The sequence below is a fragment of the Cetorhinus maximus genome, chromosome 18 (genome assembly GCF_964194155.1).
Source record: "Cetorhinus maximus chromosome 18, sCetMax3.hap1.1, whole genome shotgun sequence".
In the NCBI taxonomy this organism is placed as follows: Eukaryota; Metazoa; Chordata; class Chondrichthyes; order Lamniformes; family Cetorhinidae; genus Cetorhinus; species Cetorhinus maximus.
The window spans coordinates 36,856,610-36,878,521 of NC_135896.1; the positions used below are offsets into that span (position 1 = coordinate 36,856,610).

At 43.3% G+C, this 21,912-nt stretch overlaps 1 protein-coding gene across 2 annotated transcripts in view; it reads left to right on the forward strand.

The window, feature by feature from the left end:
* The window catches only part of znf839 (zinc finger protein 839), a 56,648-nt gene that overhangs the window by 30,108 nt on the left and 4,628 nt on the right, over nucleotides 1–21,912 (forward strand). For both annotated transcript variants that reach the window (XM_078562403.1, XM_078562404.1), the window contains exons 6-7: nucleotides 3,078–3,215; nucleotides 17,159–17,297. In XM_078562403.1, the coding sequence (XP_078418529.1) occupies nucleotides 3,078–3,215; nucleotides 17,159–17,297 (277 nt within the window). The remainder of the gene's footprint in view (nucleotides 1–3,077; nucleotides 3,216–17,158; nucleotides 17,298–21,912) is intronic.

Sequence of the window (21,912 nt, forward strand, 5' to 3'; positions counted from 1 at the left end):
GATTGGAGGGTTTCAGATATTGAGATACAGGAAAGGTGGACATGGATTTGGGGAGGTGACAACATGTTCAGGACTTTGGAGGGGAAGGGGAGGTTGGAGATGGGGCAGTGGTCTGCAAGAACCTTGAGGTCTTGTGTTGGTTTTTTTCTCAGAGGAAAAGTGATGACGGCAGATTTAAAGGAGAGAGGGCAGCGTCTGAAGAGAGCAGAGCATTAATAAGATCAGCTAACATGGGTGCAAAAGCAAAATACTGCAGATGTCAGAAATCTGAAATAAAAAGAAAATGCTGTAAATACTCAGGTCTGGCAGTATCTATGGAGTGAGAAACAAAATTAATGTTTCAGGTCTGTGACCTTTCATCAGAACAGAAAAAGGTCTCGGATTAGTGGAATTAGGGTCGAGAGATCAGAATGTGGGTCTCATGGACCAGATGAGCTTGGAGAGGACATGAGGGGAAATAGGAGAGAAACTAGAGAACGGTGCAAGTTCAGGGTTAGGGCAGGGGTGCTTTTGAATAAGCTAGGCCCTATAGGGTAGTGGGAGGGAGGGAAGACGCAGAGACAGCTAATCAGATGGTCTCGAAGTGACGAAGAAGTCTGTGAGTTCTTGCACTTATTATTGGAGGTGAGTGGAGGAGACGGGAGAAGATTTCAAGATGATGGTTTGCAGTAGGTGGTTAAGAAGGCATCTGGGATACTTGTATTTATTAGCTGAGGCATAGAATACAGGAGTAGGGAGGTCATGCTGGAACTGTACAAAACACTGGTTAGGCCACAACTGGAGTACTGCGTGCAGTTCTGGTCATTACATTATAGGAAGGATGTGATTGCACTGGAGAGAATGCAGAGATTTACAGGAATGCTGCCTCTGCTGGAGGGTCTGAGTTGTGGGGAAAGATGAGATAGGCTGGTGTTGTTTTCCTTGGAGCAGCAAAGGTTGAGAGGGGACTTGATAGAGGTTACAAGATTAAGATTGAGGGGCATAGATAGGATTGACAGAAAGGCACTTTTTCCATTGGTAGAGGGGTCAATAACCAGGGGGATAGATTTAAGGTAAGTGGTCGAAGGCTAAGAGAGGAATTGAGAAATATTTTCACCCAGAGGGTGGTGGGAGTCTGGAACTCACTGCCTGAAAGGGTGGTTGAGTCAGAAACTCTCGTAACACTTAAGAAATATTTAGATATTTCTTGCATTGCCATAGCCTCCAGGGCTATGGGCCAAACGCTGGAAAATGGGATTAGTGTAGTCAGATCTTTGACCAGTGTGGACACGATGGGCTGAATGGCCTCCTTCTGTGCTTTAAATGTCTGAGTTATCTTTGCATTTCAGGATGATCCTGGAATAGTGAGCAGTTTTAGCAGACAAGAGCAAGACCCAATAGTGCTTTGTGGTCCAGCCAGATCTGATGGTGAATAACTAACCAGTTGCCCGCTATATCCTTTCAAGTCTGCATTCCTTGGATTAAGGGAGCAGAGATGATGGTTATACTGGGTAGCAGCCAGATGAGAGAAAGTAATGCTATTGTTGGATTAGGATATCAAAAGTGGAGGTGAGGGTGTCGTTCAGCAAACCTGTAACTGCAAAATATGGTGAACAGCGTGCCAAAGGCTAGACAGTTGAAAGTGCAGTTGTAGGTGAATTGGGGACTAGTTTTTAACCAGGGCTGGATACAGAAGGAGGTATGGTTAGGGTGTGGAAGGGGGATGTGAGTGATACAAGAAAGTAGCCTTATTTGTGATTGATATGATGAGAATAGCAAGGTCAAAGGGTGACTGAATATGAGTTGGGGTGTTTACTTGGAGATAGAAATTTAGGGATGATGAGAAGGCAGTGAACCCCGAGGAGAGAGAGCATGAGTTGAGATGGAGGTTGAAAACACACACGATGAGTGGTCATTTGGTGCAGAGACTGAAGGAGAAAAGCAATGAAGATACCTTGGTGATAAATTTTTTTAATCCTACTTGAGGATGATGGAGAATGAGGGGTCGGATCATTGAATATTCCAACACCCAAATAGACCATTTGGCCCAGCAAATCTGTGCTGGTGATTTTCTCTACATGGGCTGTCTAATCTATTTCCATTCTCCTGCTTGTTTCTCATAATAGTTCTCTTTTTCAAGATAGAATAACCTATCTATTCGCAGTGATCTTCCATTTTCCCTTTTATTCTGTATAAAACGTTCTATGTAAACTGACTTCATTTTCACCCCAGTGCGTCCTGAAACCAGTCTGCCCTCAATGTACTTTTATCCGTCTTATCTATACTTACAGCATATTCTGGTCTTTCAAGACTGATGTAGAACCCCACTTCTTTTCCTTAGCATTAGTTCCTTAATCACTGTTGTTGGAAGTAACCAAAGATCCAGCAAGGATACACAAGCAAAGTACTGCAGATATTGGAAATCAGGAAAAAAAATAGAAAATGCTGGAAGTACTCAACAGGCCTGGCAGCATGTCTGGGGAGAGAAAGAGTTAATATTTCAGGTAGTTGATTGTTTCTGTTCCCACAAGCCCTATCAAACTTGCTGAGTATTTCTAGCATTTTCTGTTTTGGTTCAGTGGGGTTGTCTGTTACCACAGATCCATAACAGATACCAGTCTATCTGAGGAATTTAGATCTCACTGGTTACTTCATTGTTAAGGTTAAAATGTATCATCCAAGATAGGTGATAAAATGCAAACTTGTCAGAATCCTCTCTTCACTTAAGCTATCATGACAGTTACTTCATTCTTTACAGAAGTTTTGGTTGCTCTATTGATCTCCTTCAGTGGTTTGGTATTCTTAGCTTTTTCACAAGGGTTCCAGCAACCCCAAATTACCATCTTTCCACATTGAATCATACACTTACTTAAAATTAGCAAAACTTAGCCAAATATACTTTACATGATTTCAATACTTTCTTTAAAGGTCTTCTATTTGCCACGGTACTTAATGGAAAAGAGACCACCTTTTTACTTCAAAATATTACCAGATTTTATGAGTAGTGAGTAAATAAGTTTGGCGTTGCAATGGTTTTATGAAGTGAACAGGAGGAAATTATAGCTCATTGCTGTCTTTTTTCCCCATAAATGTTCCAGGTTGCTGAGTCATTAGGAATAACTGAGTATATGAACAAAGAAAACCAGCAAGATGCAAGCATGTCCCTGACCTACAGATTAGTAGCAGTGGATGACCAAAACCACCTAAATTCATCTGGAGAAAAGCATATCATGGAGGTATACAAAAATGAAACATTTAATGCACTACAGTGATATACATATTGGCTTCAGTCATCTAGATTAACTGCTTACTAATGTTACAGTATCAAACACTTCTCCATCATTAAATATTAATATAATGCTTAAATAAACAATGATTTAACATTGGAAAAACAGGAACTTTGGTTCAGTAAAACAGTAATTACAGTTGAAGGGGTTAGTGAGGGAAATGTTGCAAACCAATTATATTGAGAATTTTATAATCCCCTCTTTAAATGCATGTATGTTTTCCCTTTGGCTATTCATTACAAAAACAACAAAAAAAATGACTGTTCAGTCTTTGTTCTATTCAGTCCTTAGCTGAGTGTTGTTGGAATTGCATTTATCTGAGCAAATGGGGAGCATACCATCACACTCCTGACTTGAACCTTGTAGATGATGGACAGGCTTTGGTAAGTCAACAGGTGAGTTACTCACTGCAGAGCATCCCAGTCTCTGACCTCTTTTAGTTACAGTACTTCTGTGGCTAGTTCAGTTAAGTTCCTGGTCAATGGTTGATCCACACCCCACCACCCCTCCCCCAGAATGGTGATGGTGAAGCATTCAACAATGGTAAAGTATTTGAATCTCAAGGGGAGCTGGTTACACTCTCTATTGTTGGAGATAGCATGAATGTTACTTGCCACATATCAACCCAAGCCCATCCAGGTCTTGCTGCTGGAAGGCACGGAACTATTTCATTATCAGAGAAGTTGCAAAAGGACTTGAACAATGTGGTATTATTAACGAACATCCTCACTTCTGAAGTAATTTTTGCAGGATAGGTCATTGATGAAGCAGTTGAAGAGGGTTAGACATTCCAGGGAGTGTGTCAGTATATGCCTGGCTCCCGGGCCGTTTGTCCATATTTACAGGGGTTGTCAGCGGAGTGTATCAATGTATGTAGGGCTCCTGGGCTGTTTGTCCGTATTTATAGGTGGTTCACGAGGAGTGGGTCAGTATTAACAGCGGTCTCCGGGGAGTGTCATTATTTACAGGTCACCCCGGAGAGTGTGTCAGTATTTTAAGCGGGTCCCCGGGGAGCGTGTCAGTATTTATGGGGAGGTCCCCGGGGAATGTGTCAGTATTTACGGGGAGGTCCCCGGGGAGTGTTTTAGTATTTATGGGGAGGTCCCCGGGGAGTGTGTCAGTATTTATGGGGAGGTCCCCGGGGAGTGTGTTAGTATTTATGGGGAGGTCCCCAGGGAATGTGTTAGTATTTATGGGGAGGTCCCCGGGGAGTGTGTTAGTATTTATGGGGAGGTCCCCGGAGAGTGTGTTAGTATTTATGGGGAGGTCCCCGGAGAGTGTGTTAGTATTTATGGGGAGGTCCCCGGGGAGTGTGTTAGTATTTATGGGGCGGTCCCCAGGGAGTGTGTTAGTATTTATGGGGAGGTCCCCGGGGAGTGTGTTAGTACTTATGGGGAGGTCCCCGGGGAGTGTGTTAGTATTTATGGGGAGGTCCCCGGGGAGTGTGTTAGTATTTATGGGGAGGTCCCCGGGGAGTGTGTTAGTATTTATGGGGAGGTCCCCGGGGAGTGTGTTAGTATTTATGGGGCGGTCCCCAGGGAGTGTGTTAGTATTTATGGGGAGGTCCCCGGGGAGTGTGTTAGTATTTATGGGGAGGTCCCCGGGGAGTGTGTTAGTATTTATGGGGAGGTCCCCGGGGAGTGTGTTAGTATTTATGGGGAGGTCCCCGGGGAGTGTGTTAGTATTTATGGGGCGGTCCCCGGGGAGTGTGTTAGTATTTATGGGGAGGTCACCGGGGAGTGTGTTAGTATTTATGGGGAGGTCACCGGGGAGTGTGTTAGTATTTATGGGGAGGTCCCCGGGGAGTGTGTTAGTATTTATGGGGAGGTCCCCGGGGAGTGTGTTAGAATTTATGGGGCGGTCCCCAGGGAGTGTGTTAGTATTTATGGGGAGGTCCCCGGGGAGTGTGTTAGTATTTATGGGGAGGTCCCCGGGGAGTGTGTTAGTATTACGGGGAGGTCCCCGGGGATGGTGTTCAGTAATTTTTTTTTATTCATTTACGGGATGTGGGCTTCGCTGGCTAGGCCAGCATTTATTGCCTGTCCCTATTTGCCTTTTGAGAAGGTGGTGGTGAACTGTCTTCTTGAACCGCTGCAGTCCATGTAGTGTAGGTACACCCACTGTGCTGTTAGGAAAGGGAGTTCCAGGTTTTTGGCCCAGCAACAGTGAAGGAACGGCGATATATTTCCAAGTTTGGATGGTCAGTGACTTGGAGGGGAACTTCCAGGTGGTGGTGTACCCATGCATCTGCTGCCCTTGTCCTTCTAGATGTTAGTGGTCGTAGGTTTGGAAGGTGCTTTCGAAGGAGCCTTGGCAAATTCCTGCAATGCATTTTGTAGATGGTACACACTGCTGCTAATGTGCATTGGTGGTGGAGGGAGTGAATATTTGTGGATGTGGTGCCAATCAAGCAGGCTGCTTTGTCCCGGACGATGTGAAGCTTCCTGAGTATTGTGGGAGCTGCACTCGTCCAGGCAAGTGGGGAGTATTAGGAATGGGCAATAAATGATGGCAAAAGCCACATCCTATGAATGGAAAAAAGAAAGGAACTTAAATGAGAGCAGGAGTCGGCCATTTGGCTCCTCAAACCTGCTCCACAATTCAATAAGATAATGGCAACACCTCACTTTTCATAACTATCCATAACCCTTGATTCCGTAGTAGATCAAAAATCTGTTTAACTTGGCCTTGAATATGATCAATGAGCCAACCTCTACTGCTGTCTGGGCTAGAGAATTTTAAAGGTTAACAACCCTGTGAAAGAAGAAATTCCTCCTCATCTCCGTCTTAAATGGGAGACCCCTTATACTGAAACTGTGCTGCTAGTTTGTGGAAACTTCCTCTTAGATCTACCCTGTCAAGCCCTCTCAGAATATTTTATATTTCAAAAAGATCACCTCTCATTCTTCTAAACTCTAGTCTGTTGAAGCCTAACCTGCTCAAGCTTTCCTCATCTGAAAAATCAACCTAGTATACCTTCTCTGAACTGCCTCCAATGCAAGTATATCTCTCCTTAAATAAGGAGACCCAAACTGTATGCAGTACTCTAGGTGTGGTCAATGTCCTGTACAACTGTAACAAGAGTTCCTTACTTTTATACTCCATCCCCCTTGCAATAAAGGGGCCAACATTCCATTTGCCTTCCTAATTACTTTCTGTACCTGATTGCTAGCTTTTTGTGATTCATAAACAAGGATATTCAGATCCCTCTTGTACCACAGCATTCTGTAGTCTCTCCCCATTTAAATAATATTCTGCTTTTCTATTTTTTCTTGTCATTGACTGTCCTCGACTTGAGACTGATGTCTACTTGGTCGCAAGCTTCTGCCATGTGTCTTCAAGTGACTGAACGGGCTGCTTCTCGATCCACAGATCTTTGGGCTAATGGGGCAGAATGTCCCACGAAGTAGTGAGATCAGAAGTGCAGGATTTGCTTCCTTTTCTGCCACTGCTGTGCCTCATTATTAAGACATTGTGACTCAAAGTGTGATGCACTTGATGGACAAGTTGTTACCTTTTCAAAGATTGGTAGCAGGCTTCTCCCAGTCATTGAAGTGTGGCAGCATTGACATTAAAGAGAGCTTCGGTGTCATTAAAGCATTTTCTTTGTCCTCCCCTGGAACATTGGCCATTTGAGAGTTGAGAAAAGAGAACCTGGAGGGCATCTGGGCATAGTGTCCAGTCCGTTGAAGTTGATTTTGCAGGAGCTTTGCCTGAATATTTATGGAGCTAGCTTCTAGAAGGAGTCGAGCATTTGTTCGACAGCCCTCCCATTTAATCCAGAGGATGCGGTGGAGGCATTGCTGATGGAATTTCCCTAGTGCCCTTACGTGTTGCTGATACACAATCTAGGTCTCACTGCAGTGCAGGAGTGTGGTGATGACAACTGTTCTGTACGCCAGGATTTTTGTTGACTTGCAGAGGTCTTTGTTGTCAAGCACTTGCTACTCTAGTTTGTTGAAGGCTGAGCTGGTGCAGCTGATCTGGTGTTGAATCTCCTCATCAATGGTGGCCTTTTGAGAGAGGTGACTGCCAAGGTATGGGAAGTGCTGAATGTATTTGAGAGTGTCTCCTTCGACATATAGGGTGGTGGTCTATTTGGCTGACCAGGTGTGGGTTGATATGAGTTTTATTTTGGCAACATTCAAGGACAAGATGAGTTACTTGTATGCAGAATTGAAGACATCGAGAGTGGCTTGTGAATCTGGTGCAGAGTGGGCAACAACATTGCAATCATCTGCAAACTAGATCATGTATGTCTATGGTGGTCAGTTTCGTTTTGAAACGGAGGCCACTTAGGATAATGAGTTTTCCATCTAGGCGTATCTGATATTGACATCAAAGGGAAGTTGATTTTTGAGGTGAATATCCACTTTCAGATAGATTGTAAATAGTACAGGGGTTTTCACGGAACCTTGGTTGGCCCTGGTCCAGATTTTGAAGGCGTCTGTTTCAGATGTCCAACTCAAGACTATTGCAGTCATATCATCACGAAGCAATTGCAGGATTGTGATGAAGTTTCTTGGACATGTAAGTCTTTGGAGCGCGATCCACAGAGCCTCATGATTTACTAAGTCAAATGCTATGGTCAGATCAGTGAATGCAATGAAAGAGTTCCTTCTCGACATTATCTTGGGTTTGTTTGGCATCAAAGACCATGTTGGAAGCTCCTCTGGAAGGTGAAAGCCACACTGTGTCTCTGGGAGGATTTCCTCAGCTGTAGGAAGTAGGTAATTCAGGAGAATGCATACCAGGATTTTCCCTGCTATGGACAAGAGGAAAATACCTCACTAGTTTCCCCAGCATAATTTATCTCTTTTTTTGAAGATCGTTACGATTGTCCCGTTTCTGGGGTTGGTGGTGGGGGAGTTCATTTTCTTCCCAAATCCATAGGATGAGTGCATGGATTCTTGATGTGAGCAAAAATCCGCCAGCTTTGAAGACCTCAGCTGGAATACCATCGAGGCCACAGGCTTTGTTATTCATGCATTTGATTGCTTGTTGCAGCTCTTCCATTGTTGGTTCACCCACATGGTGAACCACAAGGTACTGAGGTATCCCTGGACAGTATCAGCTACCATTGTGGAGTCATGGTTGAGGAATTGTTGAAAATGTTCTTTCCATTATTGACAGATGACATTGTCACCCTAAAGGAGAGAAACACCATCCTGTGAGCGATGGGGATTTTGTCCTTTTAACCTTGGCCTATAGGTGACCCTGGTGCCTTAAAAAAGTTTTGCATGAAGTGATGGTCAGCATTGGTTTGGATTTCTCAGGCTTTCTCTTCCCACATGTCCTTTTATCTTCTGGATTTGTCTTTGGCTGTCAGCCTTGAGATGTTGGAGTGCTGCCTTCCTGACTTGCAACCTTGGATTGCTCAGCCAGGCAATGAAGGCTGCTCATTTTACCTCACATTTCAGCATTGTTTACATCAAACCAGTCCTGTTTACGACAGTGTTCTAACCCAATTATCTGGCTGCAGGAGTCTAGTATAGCTGACTCTATATGATCCCACCGTTCTGGAATTGAGTTGGATGTGTGAAGATTTTCCAGATTGGTCGTGAGCTGCACTTGGAATTCCTGCCTTCTGTCGGGCTACTTTAGGGCTGAGACATTGATTTTCTTCCTCTTGGACTTCTGGGCCTTGCAATTTCATGATGCTTGGTAAATGTTCACCGATTTGAACAAGTCAATGACCTGCCCATCAGATATTAGTCTTCCGCATGGATTGAATGATACAGGCACCCCTTAGATCTTTGACCTGAACAGCGACATAATCCAGGCAGTGCCAATGCTTTGAGCTCAGATGCCTCCATGTGGTTTAGTTTGTCCTTCTGCCAGAAGGGGGTGCCTGTTATAATGAGGCCTTGCTGAGCACACTTTGTCAGGAGGATGCTGTTTGCATTGGCTTTTCCACCCTGTTTTTGCCAATGGTTCCACTCCAGACATCAGAATCACAGCCAACTCTAGCATTAAAAGCCCCAGAAGGATGATTTCTCTTGGGATGGAATTGATGACTTTTTCAAGGTCAGAATGGAACTTTTTCTTAACATCTTTATTAGTGTCAAGGGTCGGGCCATAAGTACTGATGATGGTGGCATATTGCTTACAGCTGAGCTGTAGGTGAAGAAGTGTCATGAGTCTTTCATTCATACAACTGGAGTTCTGGCGGTTCATCCAAGATCCTATTCCAGTTGGCGAAACCTACTCTATATACATGAGTGTCGCTGTCAGCCTTTTCTTTCCAGTTGAAGGTGTTTCCCCTGCTTGTTCCTTCAGCTGTCTCTCCCCAGGAAGGTGGGTCTTAGTGAGGGTGACGATGTCAATTTGGATTCTTGATTGCTCATGTGATACGATTGCAGTTCCTCTTTCTGAACGGTCACTCTTGAGGTTATCCATGAATGTTCTAATGTTCCAAGTTGCAAAGTTTAGGGTTTTCTTTGTTTGATCATAAAATGGTGATTCCCCAGGCAGGAGAAAGTGGGACAATTTTTAGGGTGCCTTTTCTAGCCTCCTCCCCAGTTGGGGTGAGCAGTGTATTTTGAAGAGGGCTGCTCAGTCGCAGATGTTGCTGCCTAAAGACACCTCTGCGCCAACAGGTGTCCAATAACCTTCATGCATCTGTTGCCTCTGTGCAGGTTCTTGACTAGGGACTCCCAGCCCTGTACCAGTCACCAATTTTCCATCACCACAAGATTTGGCAAATAGACCCTGGTAGAACCCTGTGTGTGACTTCGTTTAACGTGGGGACATTGGGATGCTGTCATTGTCCATACGATCTTGATGGGTTGGTGGTCAGATTTTAGCCGGGTTTTGGACAGTGATGATTAGGACCACCTTGCCAATTGAGCCTTCTGCCTTCTTGGCCAGTGAGATGCAAAATCGTCTTTTCTCTGTTCTGCCATTGAGGACTTTTTGGACGCTACTTTTCCTGTCTCCTCACGACCTTGCCGCCTTGGGTGGCCCTACCAGGAGCAAGGAGCTCCTAATGGCATTGCACAAGCCTGTCCACTATGTCAAGGTGACGATCACAGAAGGCCCTATTCTTCCTACTCGTGAGGATAACCACATTATACTTTGTGTCAAATTTTTGCCATTGAGTTAACCAATCTATATCCCTTTGCAGACTCTGTCTTCTTGACAACTTCCTCCTACCTATCTTTGTATTGTCAGAAAATTTGGCTGCAATATACTCTGTCCCTTCATCTAATACAGATTGTAAATTGTTGAGGGTCCAGCACTAATCCATGTGGTACCCACCTAGTTACAGTTTGCCAATGTGAAAATGATCCTTTTATCCTGACTCTGTTTCCTGTTAGTTAGCCAATTTTAGTATATTGTCTTGAGCTGTAACCTTTTATGTGGCATCTTATTGAATGCCTTTTGGAAACCTAAATACACCACATTGACTCGTTTCCCTTTATCCACACTGCTTGTTACATCCTCAAAGACCTCTAATAAATTGTAAAACGCTATTTTCCTTTCTTAAAACAGTGTTGACTATTTGATTCTATGTTGATTTTCTAAATGTTACTATGTCCTTCAATATTGAATTCCAGTGTTTGCCCAATGACGGATGTTAGGCTAACTGGCCTATAGTTTTCAGCTTTCTGTCTCCCTCTTTTCTTGAAAAGGGGAATTACATTTTCAGTTTTCCAATCTGCTGGGACCTTTCTAGAAGCTAGGGAGATTTCAACCAATGCATCCTCTATCTCTTTAGCCACTTCCTTTAAGACCCTAGGATGCAGGCCATCAGGTCCAGGAGACTTGTCAGCCTTTAGTCCTATTAGTTTTCCTTCTACTTTTTCTCTAGTGATAAAACAAAGTTCCTCCCTCCCTTTTGCCCTTTTCCTTTCTACTGTTCTTGTGGTGCTTTTAGTGTGCTCTACCATGAAAATAAATACAAAATACTTGTTCAAACTCTCTGCCTTTTCCTTGTTTCCCATTATAACTTCGAGTCTGATCTTGTAAGGGATGAATGCTTACTTTAGCTACTTACTTCCTTTTTATGTACTTGTAGAAGCATTTATTGTTTGTTTTCATATTTCTTGCTAGTTTACCCTTATATATCGATTTCTCTTTTTTAGTCATCCTTTGCTAGTTTCAAAAATTTTCCAAATCTTCTCATCCACCACTAATCTTGCATGATTGTATGCCTTTTTTCTTAACTTGATGCCGTCCTTAAATGTCCAATCTCTGTTTCCAGCTGATGAATTAAAAATCAATATTTGATATAAGCACGCCTTTGTAACACCTTCATCCCATCCCCATGTAGAATGAACTGTGAGAATCAGGAACATTTCATTTATCAGTTAGCAAATAATGAAAAGCCATTGACACACATCACAATTGCAGAATTGTTATGGTGCAGAAGGAGGCCATTCGGCCCTTTGTGTCTGTACCTGTCCTCTGAATGAGCATAATGCCTTAGTGCCATTCTCCTGCCTTTTCCCTGTAACCCTTCACATTGTTTCTATTTAAATAATCATCAATACCCTTTTGAATACCTTGACTGAATCTGCCTGCACCACACTTTCAGGCAGTGCATTCCAGACCCAAACCACTCATTATGTGAAAAAGCTTTTTCTCACACTGCATTTGCTTCTTTTGCGAATCACTAAATTTGTGCCCTCTTGTTCTCGATTCTTTTATGAATGAGAACAGTTTTTCCCTATCTACCCTGTCCAACCCGCTCATGATTTTGAACACCTCTATCAAATCTTCTCTTAGCCTTTTCCTCTTCAAGGAAAACAGTCCCAACTTCTCCAATCTATCTTAATAACTGAAGTTTCTCATCCCTGGAACCACTTTTGTAAATCTGTTCTGCATTCTCTCCAATGTGCTCACATCCTTCCTAAAGTGTGTTGCCCAGAACTGTGTACACTGCTCCAGCTGAGGTCTAACTAGTGTCCTGTAGAAGTTCAGCATAACCTCCTTGCTCTTGTCTCTACGCCCCTATTAATAAAACCTAGGATACTGTATGCTTTATTAACTGCTCTCTCCACCTGTCCTGCCATCTTTACTAACCCATGCATATGTACACCCAGGTCCCCCTGCTCTTGCACACCCATTAGTGTTATACCCCTTATTTTATCTTGTCTCTCCATGGTCTTCCTACCAAAATGAATCACCTCACACTTCTCTGCATTGAACTTCATCTGCCACCTATCTGCCCACTCCGTTAACTTGTTTATGTCCTTTAGATGTTCTACACTGTCCTCCTCAGTTTACAATGCTTCCAAGTTTTGTATCATCTGCAAACTTTGAAATTGTCTGCTGCGCACCAAGATTTAGATTGTTAATATATATCAGGAAAAGTAAGGGTCCCAATACCGACCTCTGGGGAACTCCACTACAAATCTTCCTCAAGCCCTGTTCACATTACTCAGCCAATTTCGTATCTGCATTGCTACTGTCGCTTTTTGTTCCATGAGCTATAACTTTCCTCATAAGCCTGTTGTATTGAATACATTCATATACACTCACATCTCAATCTTACACTGTTATAGTTATATCTCTGTTTAAGTTTCATAGCAAGGTGATTCTGTGCTGAGTTAAACTCTGGATAAAGCATCAGCTATCCTATTGTTTGTTCTTAAGGTGGGAAAGTTGCAAAAACACAGGCTTTGAGGTTCTGAATTTCTCTGGAATCTGGCTTAGGGAAGGCATTGTTTCAGAACCTGGTGCTTTTTGTGGCCCCTGCTTCCTTTTTAAAAATCCCTGTTAGATATCATACAGGGGGGGTCTCTGTGTTAACCAACATCTGGTTTCAGTGCTCAAGTATGCCACTGCTAATAGCCATGTGGCTTCTGGTGAACCCTGGGAGTAGTGAAGCTCTACATTTGTCTCTGCAATCAAAGTAGTCAATTCCCATAAGCTGCTGGAGAGAACTGCTTGTACAACAGTCCTCCTTCAGGTGGCCTGGATACCAGACTGAAAATACAATGGGTGATTTCCTACTGATTTTCCATCTTGGTTCTGTCTTTTAAAAGTTGGGGATTGATCTGAATTTCCCTCAATACTTCTCTTTTTTCTCACACCTGCATCGGCGTAGTGTCTGTTCTATCTCACCCTAGCCTGTGAGGATCTCGCGCGCGCTCTTTCTTTGGAATTCTCGCTGTACTCTCCACTTTTCCAACTGTGTTTTTTCCAAGGCTGGCTGGCCTGTTTCTGATTCTTTGCCTGTCTCTGGAACTTCCGAGTTCAGTTTCAAAATAGTTGGCCACAAGTTTTAGGATTCTAGATTTTCATGCATTTGGTCAGATTTTTATCTGTCAATGCCTCGCCATGCTCCTTAACTCTTCAATGGTTAGGCTTCTAAGCTGTGCAAAGTGACCTCACTCTGTTCTCAGAATGTACTAGCTTCGAATGTGGACATTTTGTTAATATTCTAGCACTGCAAAACACAAAAACTCAACTGATTAATTATAAGGATCAATTTGGCTCCCAGTTACAATTTCTCCCGTTGGCTTGTGGATTTGAACCGTACAACAAGCCCCCCAAATTTGTGTTATGACCAGGTGAGGAGGGGACAAATAACTCCCCTCTTCCCTCTCCTCATTTGACTGCAACAGGTTTATCTTTTATATATTTTTAAGCAAAGTTACACTTGCCAATTCATTGAACACCTTAACTGTTTATACACTGATCATAAACGAACCAATTGGACAGGCTTTCTTGGGTTTGTTGAAGAAGGAGGTTAGCTTTCTTATATTTAAACCGATCTAAGTAAAATATTAAGGTACGCTGCTACCTCTGCACGTGCACACACTTGAAATCAACACACACAAATACAGATTGAAGAGTAGGGGAGGATAGATTGGCCGAATTTGAGTCTGTAAGAAGTAAAAGAAGTTCACAGTTTGTAGCTTGGAGTCTCTACTGGCTTCAGGCTGAATTTGATGGTCTTGGTGCTTGGGATTTATAGATGTAGATGCCGGAGTTGGTTGTTCTTCTGGAGACACAGCTGTGGAGTTGAGTTCTTTCTTTAAAATCTCTGTCTACTGCAGTATGGATACAAAGTCAAATCAGTGGATAGGGCCCAAACTTGTTGGTCTAAAGAAGAGTCATACGGACTCGAAACGTTAACTCTGGGTTTTTTTTCTCTCCATAGGTGCTGTTAGACCTACTGAGTTTTTCCAGCATTTTCTGTTTTTGTTTCAGATTCTGCACCTTGATCTTTCAAACCAAAATAATTTCTCACTACTGTACTGATAGCTTCCTTTATTAAGGGAGTATGCCCGCTTCCTTTTCTTTTCTTCCTATCCTTTGAAAATGTCAAACACCCTTGAATGTTCAGTTCCCAGCTTTGGTCACATTCCCTCTTTTGTTGCTTAATTGTCCAGCACCATTCATGACTGGATGTGGTGGGACTGCAGAGCTTTGCTTGTGGGATTAATTAACACTCTATAGCAAGCTGCTACTGCTATTTAACCTGCGTGCAGTTCTATATTGTAGCTTCACCAGGTTGACACCTTATTTTGTGTGCCTGGCACTGCTCCTGGTATGCTCTTCTACATTCCTACTTGAACGAGGATTGATTCCCTGGCTTGATGATATTCGTAGGTGGTTTTATGCTAGGCTATGAGCTTACATATTATGTTGGAACACAATTCTGCTGTTGCTGATGCTTACAGCACCTCATTGGTGGCCAGTTTTGAGCTGCTAGGTTTGTTGGGAATCTGTCTCTTTTAGCATGGTGATAGTGCCACACAAAAAGTGGAGGGTGTCCTCAGTGTGAAAGCTGCACAAGAACTGTGCTGTGTGGTGGTCACTGCTACCAATGCTGTTATGGATAGATGAACCTATGACAAGCAGATTGGTGAGGATGAGGTCAAGTAGGTAGTTCCTTGTTGGTTATCTCAGCAGCTGCTGCAGGCCTAGTCTGGGGGATCTGCCCTTCAGGATGGCCAGCTTGGTCAGTAATGGTCAGTAAGCCACTCTTGTTGATGTGACATTGAAGTCCTGCACCCAGAGTACATTATCTGCCCTTGCTAGCTTTGGTGCTTCTTCCAAATTATGTTCAACATGGAGTACCAATTCGTCAGTTGAAGGAGAGCGGTAGGTGGTAGTCAGCAGGAGATTTCCTTGCCCATCTTTGACCTGATGCCATGAGGTGTCATGGGGTCTGCAGTCAATGTTGAGGATTGCAACGGGCACTTCCTCTTTCCCACAGCACTGCCACCTGCTGGTGGGTTTGACCTGCTGGTGGGACAGGCCATACAGGAAGGTGATGAAGGAGTCAGGGACATTGACTGAAAAGTATGTATGACTATGTGAGGCTGTAGCTCTCTCAATTTTGGCACAGGTTCCCAGATATTAGTCAGGAGGATTTTTTGGGCTAGATGGGCTAGATGTTCATTGCTTAATGCATGATGGTCCATCTGGTTTTATTCTTCTTAGACTTTTTCGAAGCAATTTGATACAACTGAATGAAATGGCCCGACAAGACTGATAGCTGAGAATTAACCACATTGTTGTGGGTCTGGCATCAGACAGAAGTCAGACTCGTCAAGAATGATAAGTTTCCTTCTCTAAAGGACAAAAGTGAATCTGATGGGTTGCAGACTTGACTATTCCAGTGACTCCTGCTGGTCTCTTATATTTTACCCTCTGCAAACTTGAACTCATCCAAAATTTTGCTGCCTAACTCTCTCTCTCAGTCCTATTTTTCTGTCATCCCTGAGATTGCTGACCTTCATTGTCTCCCAGTGCAGCTATGCCTCAAATTTCAAAATCTTGTGCTTTTATTCAAATCCCTCCATGGCCTTGTCATATTTCTGTAACCTCCTCAACCCTCCAAGGACTCTGCATTCCTTTAACATTGGCCTCTTGTGCACTCCTGATTGATCTTGCCCCACCATTGGTGGCTGCAGCTTCAACTATCTTGTCACTAAGAACTGGAATTCCTTCCCTAAACATCTGCCTCTGTACCCCTGTTTCCTCCTTTTTTAGTGTCCTCAAAACCTACCTCTTTGATCAAGCTTTTGGTCACCTGTCCTTGTACGTCATTTTGCAGCTCAGTGTCAGATTTTGTTTGATGCTCTTGTGAAGCTCCTTGGAATCTTTCAACCTCTGCCCCATTTAAGCATGTAAGCCCTGCTTAAATTGGGCATGTCATTTGGGTAGGCTAAAGAAGACCAGATGAATTATGCTGTAAACGTAAGACAATGCATACTGGAATACACGTGGAATGGTAACGTTGCTAATGAGTATTCATTTACTAATTTTTAAAAATTATATTGGATCACTTGCTGGCACCATTCTGTCATTTTGGGCTCTTCTGAAAATGCTGACCAAGTGGCATGATGCTTCTCGATTCTTTGTTTACAAAAGACCAAATTTAAAATATTTTCCTACAATAGTGACTATCTTCCAAAAGTACTTGATTTGCTGTAAAGTGCCTTGGAGTGTCACAGTGATCTTGAAAGGTGCTGTAAATGCAAGTCTTTCCCTGTGTCGTTTTGGATGCCCTCTTGCTTTCTTGTGATGCATTTCATTTGAATACAGAAGGATATCCATATTGATTTCCTTAATGTCAATATAAAGGAACATATAATATTCATTTCTGATATATCAAGTTAAATGATTGTTGTGTGACAATAGCTAGTATTGTTTTTATTAAAATATTAATAGGAACAAAGAAAGGCAATTTGCTTTTTAAAAGACTTGATGTCCCTCTCCTCAGTTGTACAATGTTCTTAATAACAGGACTAAAATCTTTGTTTAATCTTGCCTACTCAGCAGAACAATTTGGTTCAGTGTGCGCAGACATTAATTGGCACCATGAACAGCCTGTCTCGTGATGAACCTCATTTGAGAAATATGTTAAGAGAAACTTTCATTTTAATGAAATTTATTTCCTTTAAAATTGTATTTTTGCTCCTCTTCAGAGAGACTTTGGAACCTTATCCCCTTCATCAAAACGAATGAAAATAGATGACTCTATAGCAGAAACTGACAGCAACTTCAACCAAAATGGAACAGAGATAGCTGGAGAAGTACAGCTACAAAGCTTAACTACTGAAGAAGGTAATGTTGTTTATATTGTCAGTCGTTTTACATTTCGATAGTCATTCTGGTGTATCCTAAGGTAAGTCAAGTTGTGGTTGCGTTCCTGAAAATCGTGACTTCAAGTGAAACAACTTTAACTGAATCATAGGTTCCCACAGGAATAAATATTAAAGCCAGAGTTGGATTCTTTTGGACATTTCCCACCTGGAAGAAAGCAGTGTACAAGTTGAAATACTGTTTCATACATGTGCAGCACTCCTAGCTGAAATAACTTGCAAAGTAAAATACATCACTAAATTTAAAAGAAATACAATATACAAACGAAATTCTTAAAAAAAAATTGATGCGCTGCTCATCTCCGTACACAGCATGTTTATATTGACCAGGTTCGATCTAGTGGCATAAGTTGGTTAATGCGGTTAGCAGCTACCTGCACTGACCAACCTCTGCCACTAGATGGAGCCCAGGACTTAGTGCGAGTTCAGGAGCAAAGCCAGAAGCAGGAGTCGGGAGCTACTGAACAACAGACCCCAAGGACTTGGGGTAAGAAGAGGCCAGGCGGCAAGGGTGTGGTGCGGGGTGGGAAGGGATTTGGTAAAGGGGGGTGGTGGGGAAGAAGAGGCTATTAAGGCCAGGAGTCAATGGTTAGAGGATTGGGGGAGAAGCAAGGCCAGGAGTCAGCAATGGGGGGCGGGAGGGACACGGAGGAGAGGCAAGGCTGGGCGTGGGAGGACGAGGTGCTGAGGGTGAGAGTGGAAGCCCTGCGGGGAAAATCATGTGAGCAGACAAGCCACAGAAGAGGAAGTCTGTGGCAAAAGACATTAAAGTGAAACTGGCAACATTAAACCAATATACCGACACTACTTTATTAAAACGTTCAAAAGAAACAACGTTAAGTGAGTCAATTTTAAGCAAGGACTTACTGTATTGTCCTCTTACCTTTAATTGATATAGGCAGAATATGAAGTCCAGCCCCTGCTGATGTATGTCTTGAGTACCTAGTACATGTGCCCCCTTTCCCAGAAATAGTTTTAGCATCTGGTCCTAACCATTTCATGGTTAATAACCTAGATGTGGATCAAGATGAGCTAGTTTTCCTGAAACTCCAAAGTTCTGAACACTGATGCAGCTTCATATAAGACATTATGAAGAAATGGAGCATTATTTTAGTAAGTCTCACATAGTTGACCACCTAAGGAGCAATTAAAAGTGGTTAACTTAGTAAGTGCTAGGCCTGCTGTCATCACCCCTCTCTTCAAAGAAAAACTCACCCATGATGACTCTGTCCTTGAAATACCACCTCATCTCCACCCTCCCTTTCCTCTCAAGTTCTTGAATGTGCTTTTGCCTCCCATATTTGTACTCCACTTTCCAAGAACCATGTTTGAATTCCTCCAATCATCTTTCTGCCCCTGCCACAATATTCAAAATAGGCCCTTATCAAAGTCACAAATGATATCCAATGTGAATGCGATCACGGTAAAGTAATCCCTCCTTGTCCTCCTTGACTTGTCAGCAACCTTTTGATATGGATGACCACACCATCCTCCTCTAGTGCCTCTTCTTATCCAACTGGGTGGAACTGTACTCACCTGATTCTGTTCTTATCTATCCAGCTGTAGCCAGAGAATCACCTTCAGTGGCTTCTCTTCCCACTCCTGTTTTGTTACATCTTTGGGGGAACTTCAGGGGTATCCTTTGCCCCTTCTTATTTCTCATCTACATGCTGCCCCTCTGTCATATCATCTGAGAACATTTGAGGTACACTGACAGCACCCAGTAGTACCTCACTACCACCACCTCTCTTCGGTCATTTCAAACCTCCAAATTATCAGCCTGCTTGTTCAACAACCAGTATTGGATGAGCTGAAATTTGCTCCAACTAAATATTGGGAAAAGCAAAGACCTTGCCTTTAATCTCAGCAGCAAACTCAGGAATGCATTGCGGTGGGGTTTGGGTTGGGGTCATGGCAGATGGTATCAATGTCTGAGGGACAGACTCCAGCAAACTTTTTAAAAACTATTAAATACTATTAATAGTGTTGCACCTGTTTCAAAAAGTATTAAAATCATTTAAAAAAAGTTACCTGTCATTGAACTGAAGACGAACTTGAAGGGGTAAGTCTTCAGCTCATCTCAAGGGGCATGGCTTCACTGGCAGTGTGCCATGTTGGAAGCTCTTGCTTGCCTCAATGCCAGGCCTTACTGCAGGAAGAAGGGGAAGATTTTGCTGCAGCCTAGGCAAGTAACGGATTTATTATTTTGGGCAGTCAGTGGTGAATGTTGCAGCTTTGCTACTCGGAGGAAATTGCAGGCTATTATTGTCAACATCTGTAGGATGATTTTATTTTGATCTCTCAAAAAGAAGAACCTTAGCCCTGGGTCGTGAATACTTTATGTTTTGCACCATTGACACCATCAAGCATTTTCAGCTCAAATTAGATGCAGGACAAAGCGCCCACGCTCTGCGGTAATAATGGCCCAGATCTTCCAGTCAGTGGCAATGTTGTGTGCATTGCTGCTGCCCACGAAGATCTCTGCGCCCTGACCTTTTTGTGCTCTTCCTGCCGGGACTTCCGACCTTGGCTGCGGCAAAATTTGGATCAGCGCAGACTTTCCTGGGAAAGACCAGGGAGCGCAGGAGGGATGGGTGAAGAGAGGACACTCACATTTTTATGACAGCTGCCCTATTCGTGTAATTTTTTTAGGTCTCAAGTCTTTTAGTGGGTGAGCGGGCGAATGGGTAGTTGGATTAGTGGTGGGGGGTGCGTGGATCAGGCTGGGGGGTTAGCTGGGCCAGATCTGTGGGGTCAGATCACGGGGTGGGTGGGTCATGTCAGTTAGGTGTTGAGTGGTGGGGTCAGAGGGGTGGCTGGTCAGATTGGCAGGGTGGTCGGGGGTTAGGGGGGTGCTATGTGTGGGGGTGGCAGGTTGAGCTACACCAGAGTTTAAACTGTAACATTTCTGCCAAAGTATCCAGGTTATGGCGAATATCTAATTCATAATTCCTGTTTTAGAATATAACTTTCAGTTTTAGAAGGTTAAAGTGTTAAATGTAAGCCAAATGGAAAACTCTGATTGAGAAATTGAGAATAATCCTGAAGTGAATGCAATTCAAACAAGCATGAGTTTATTACACTTTAAAAAGTTTGAGCCAAATTGACAAATAGTTAACAGCTAGAAAGGTAAAAACATTAAATGGCACATGGGCTTACTTAGCTAAGCAACTGGAGACATGATGTTTGCAGTTATTTCAGTAAAAGATGAAGGATTCGGTTAGGGCACAGCCAACACGTAAGGCTGGTTGATGTTTAGAAAAGCAGCTATGAGACTGAGAGACAGTGTCAGCTTTGGGTCTTATGTAGCATGTAGCTCCTTGGAAGTCGAGAGATAAAACCAGACCAGACCCTCGTGGGTGGGCTTGGCGGAGGCGAGCGAGAGCGGTCGGGAAGCCGACTACCGTCTGCGATCTGGGCCCGACCGCGATTTCATGCTGGCGGGCCAATTAAGGCCCACGCAGCATGAAACATGTGCTGCAGCGCTCAGTGCTGCTTGTGGGTGGCGGGAGGGGGAGGAAGGTGAGCAGGAAATGTTGCATTTGCTCGCAGGAAAAGCTCCCTGAGGCACAGAGCTGCCTCGGAGATGGAGTTTTGAGAATTAAAAACAAAGAACTTTAAAATGTTAAAAAACATGTCCCCTCTGTCACATGAGCAGGGACTTGTTATTAATTATTAGCGAAATGTTAATATTTTTATTTAATTTTTAATAGCTGTTGGAAACCTCATCCCACCTGTGGATGAGGTTTCCTAAAAAATTCGAAGGCCGCTTGGCCTTTTCACCTACCTGCCAACTGTAAGTTTGGACAGGCAGCGAAAAATTTCATTTAATTGGTACTTTATTGGCCTTAATAGGTCTGTTAATTGTTGGCGGGCACACTGCTGACTCTCACATGCGCCCGCCCACTGAAATATCATGCGAGTGCGCGATGACATCAGGATGCAAGCTCGACGTCATCACAAATCATTCAGGTCGGGCGTGCACCCGCTCAACGAGCGCAAAATTCTGGCCCTTACAGTTGGCAGGCAGGCGAAAAGGCCAAGCGGCCTTTGGATTTTTTAGGAAACCTCCTCCACGGGCGGGGTGAAGTTTCCAACCGCTATTAAAAATTAAATAAACATTTTAACATTTCACTAATAACAAGTCCCTGCTCATGTGACAGAGTCACATGAGGGGACATGTTTGTTAACATTTTAAAATTTGCTAGATCTATTGTCCATGACACAACCAATGATTGGGAGCTGGTATTCAATATAATATAAAATTAATAAGGGGAAAAACGACTGGAAGATTTGTTTAGCTGGAAGCTAAAAGGAAGAAATCTCCAGTAATCCTCTCAATAAAATCCAGTTAACCTTATTGCAGTTGGAGTCCTGGAAGTAATCAGCTTGGTTGCAGATTGAAACCTAACTGCGGGCTGCTGGAAATCAACAGAGTTTTCTGATGCTTTAAGCCACTGCACAGGAGCTGCAGGGAGGGCCGTGCTTGAGCTGTGAATTTGAGAGTTATGAGGGCAGTAAAGAAAAAAGTGGAAGGTTGCTTAGCCAAAAACTAATGGCAGGACCTCCATGGACTC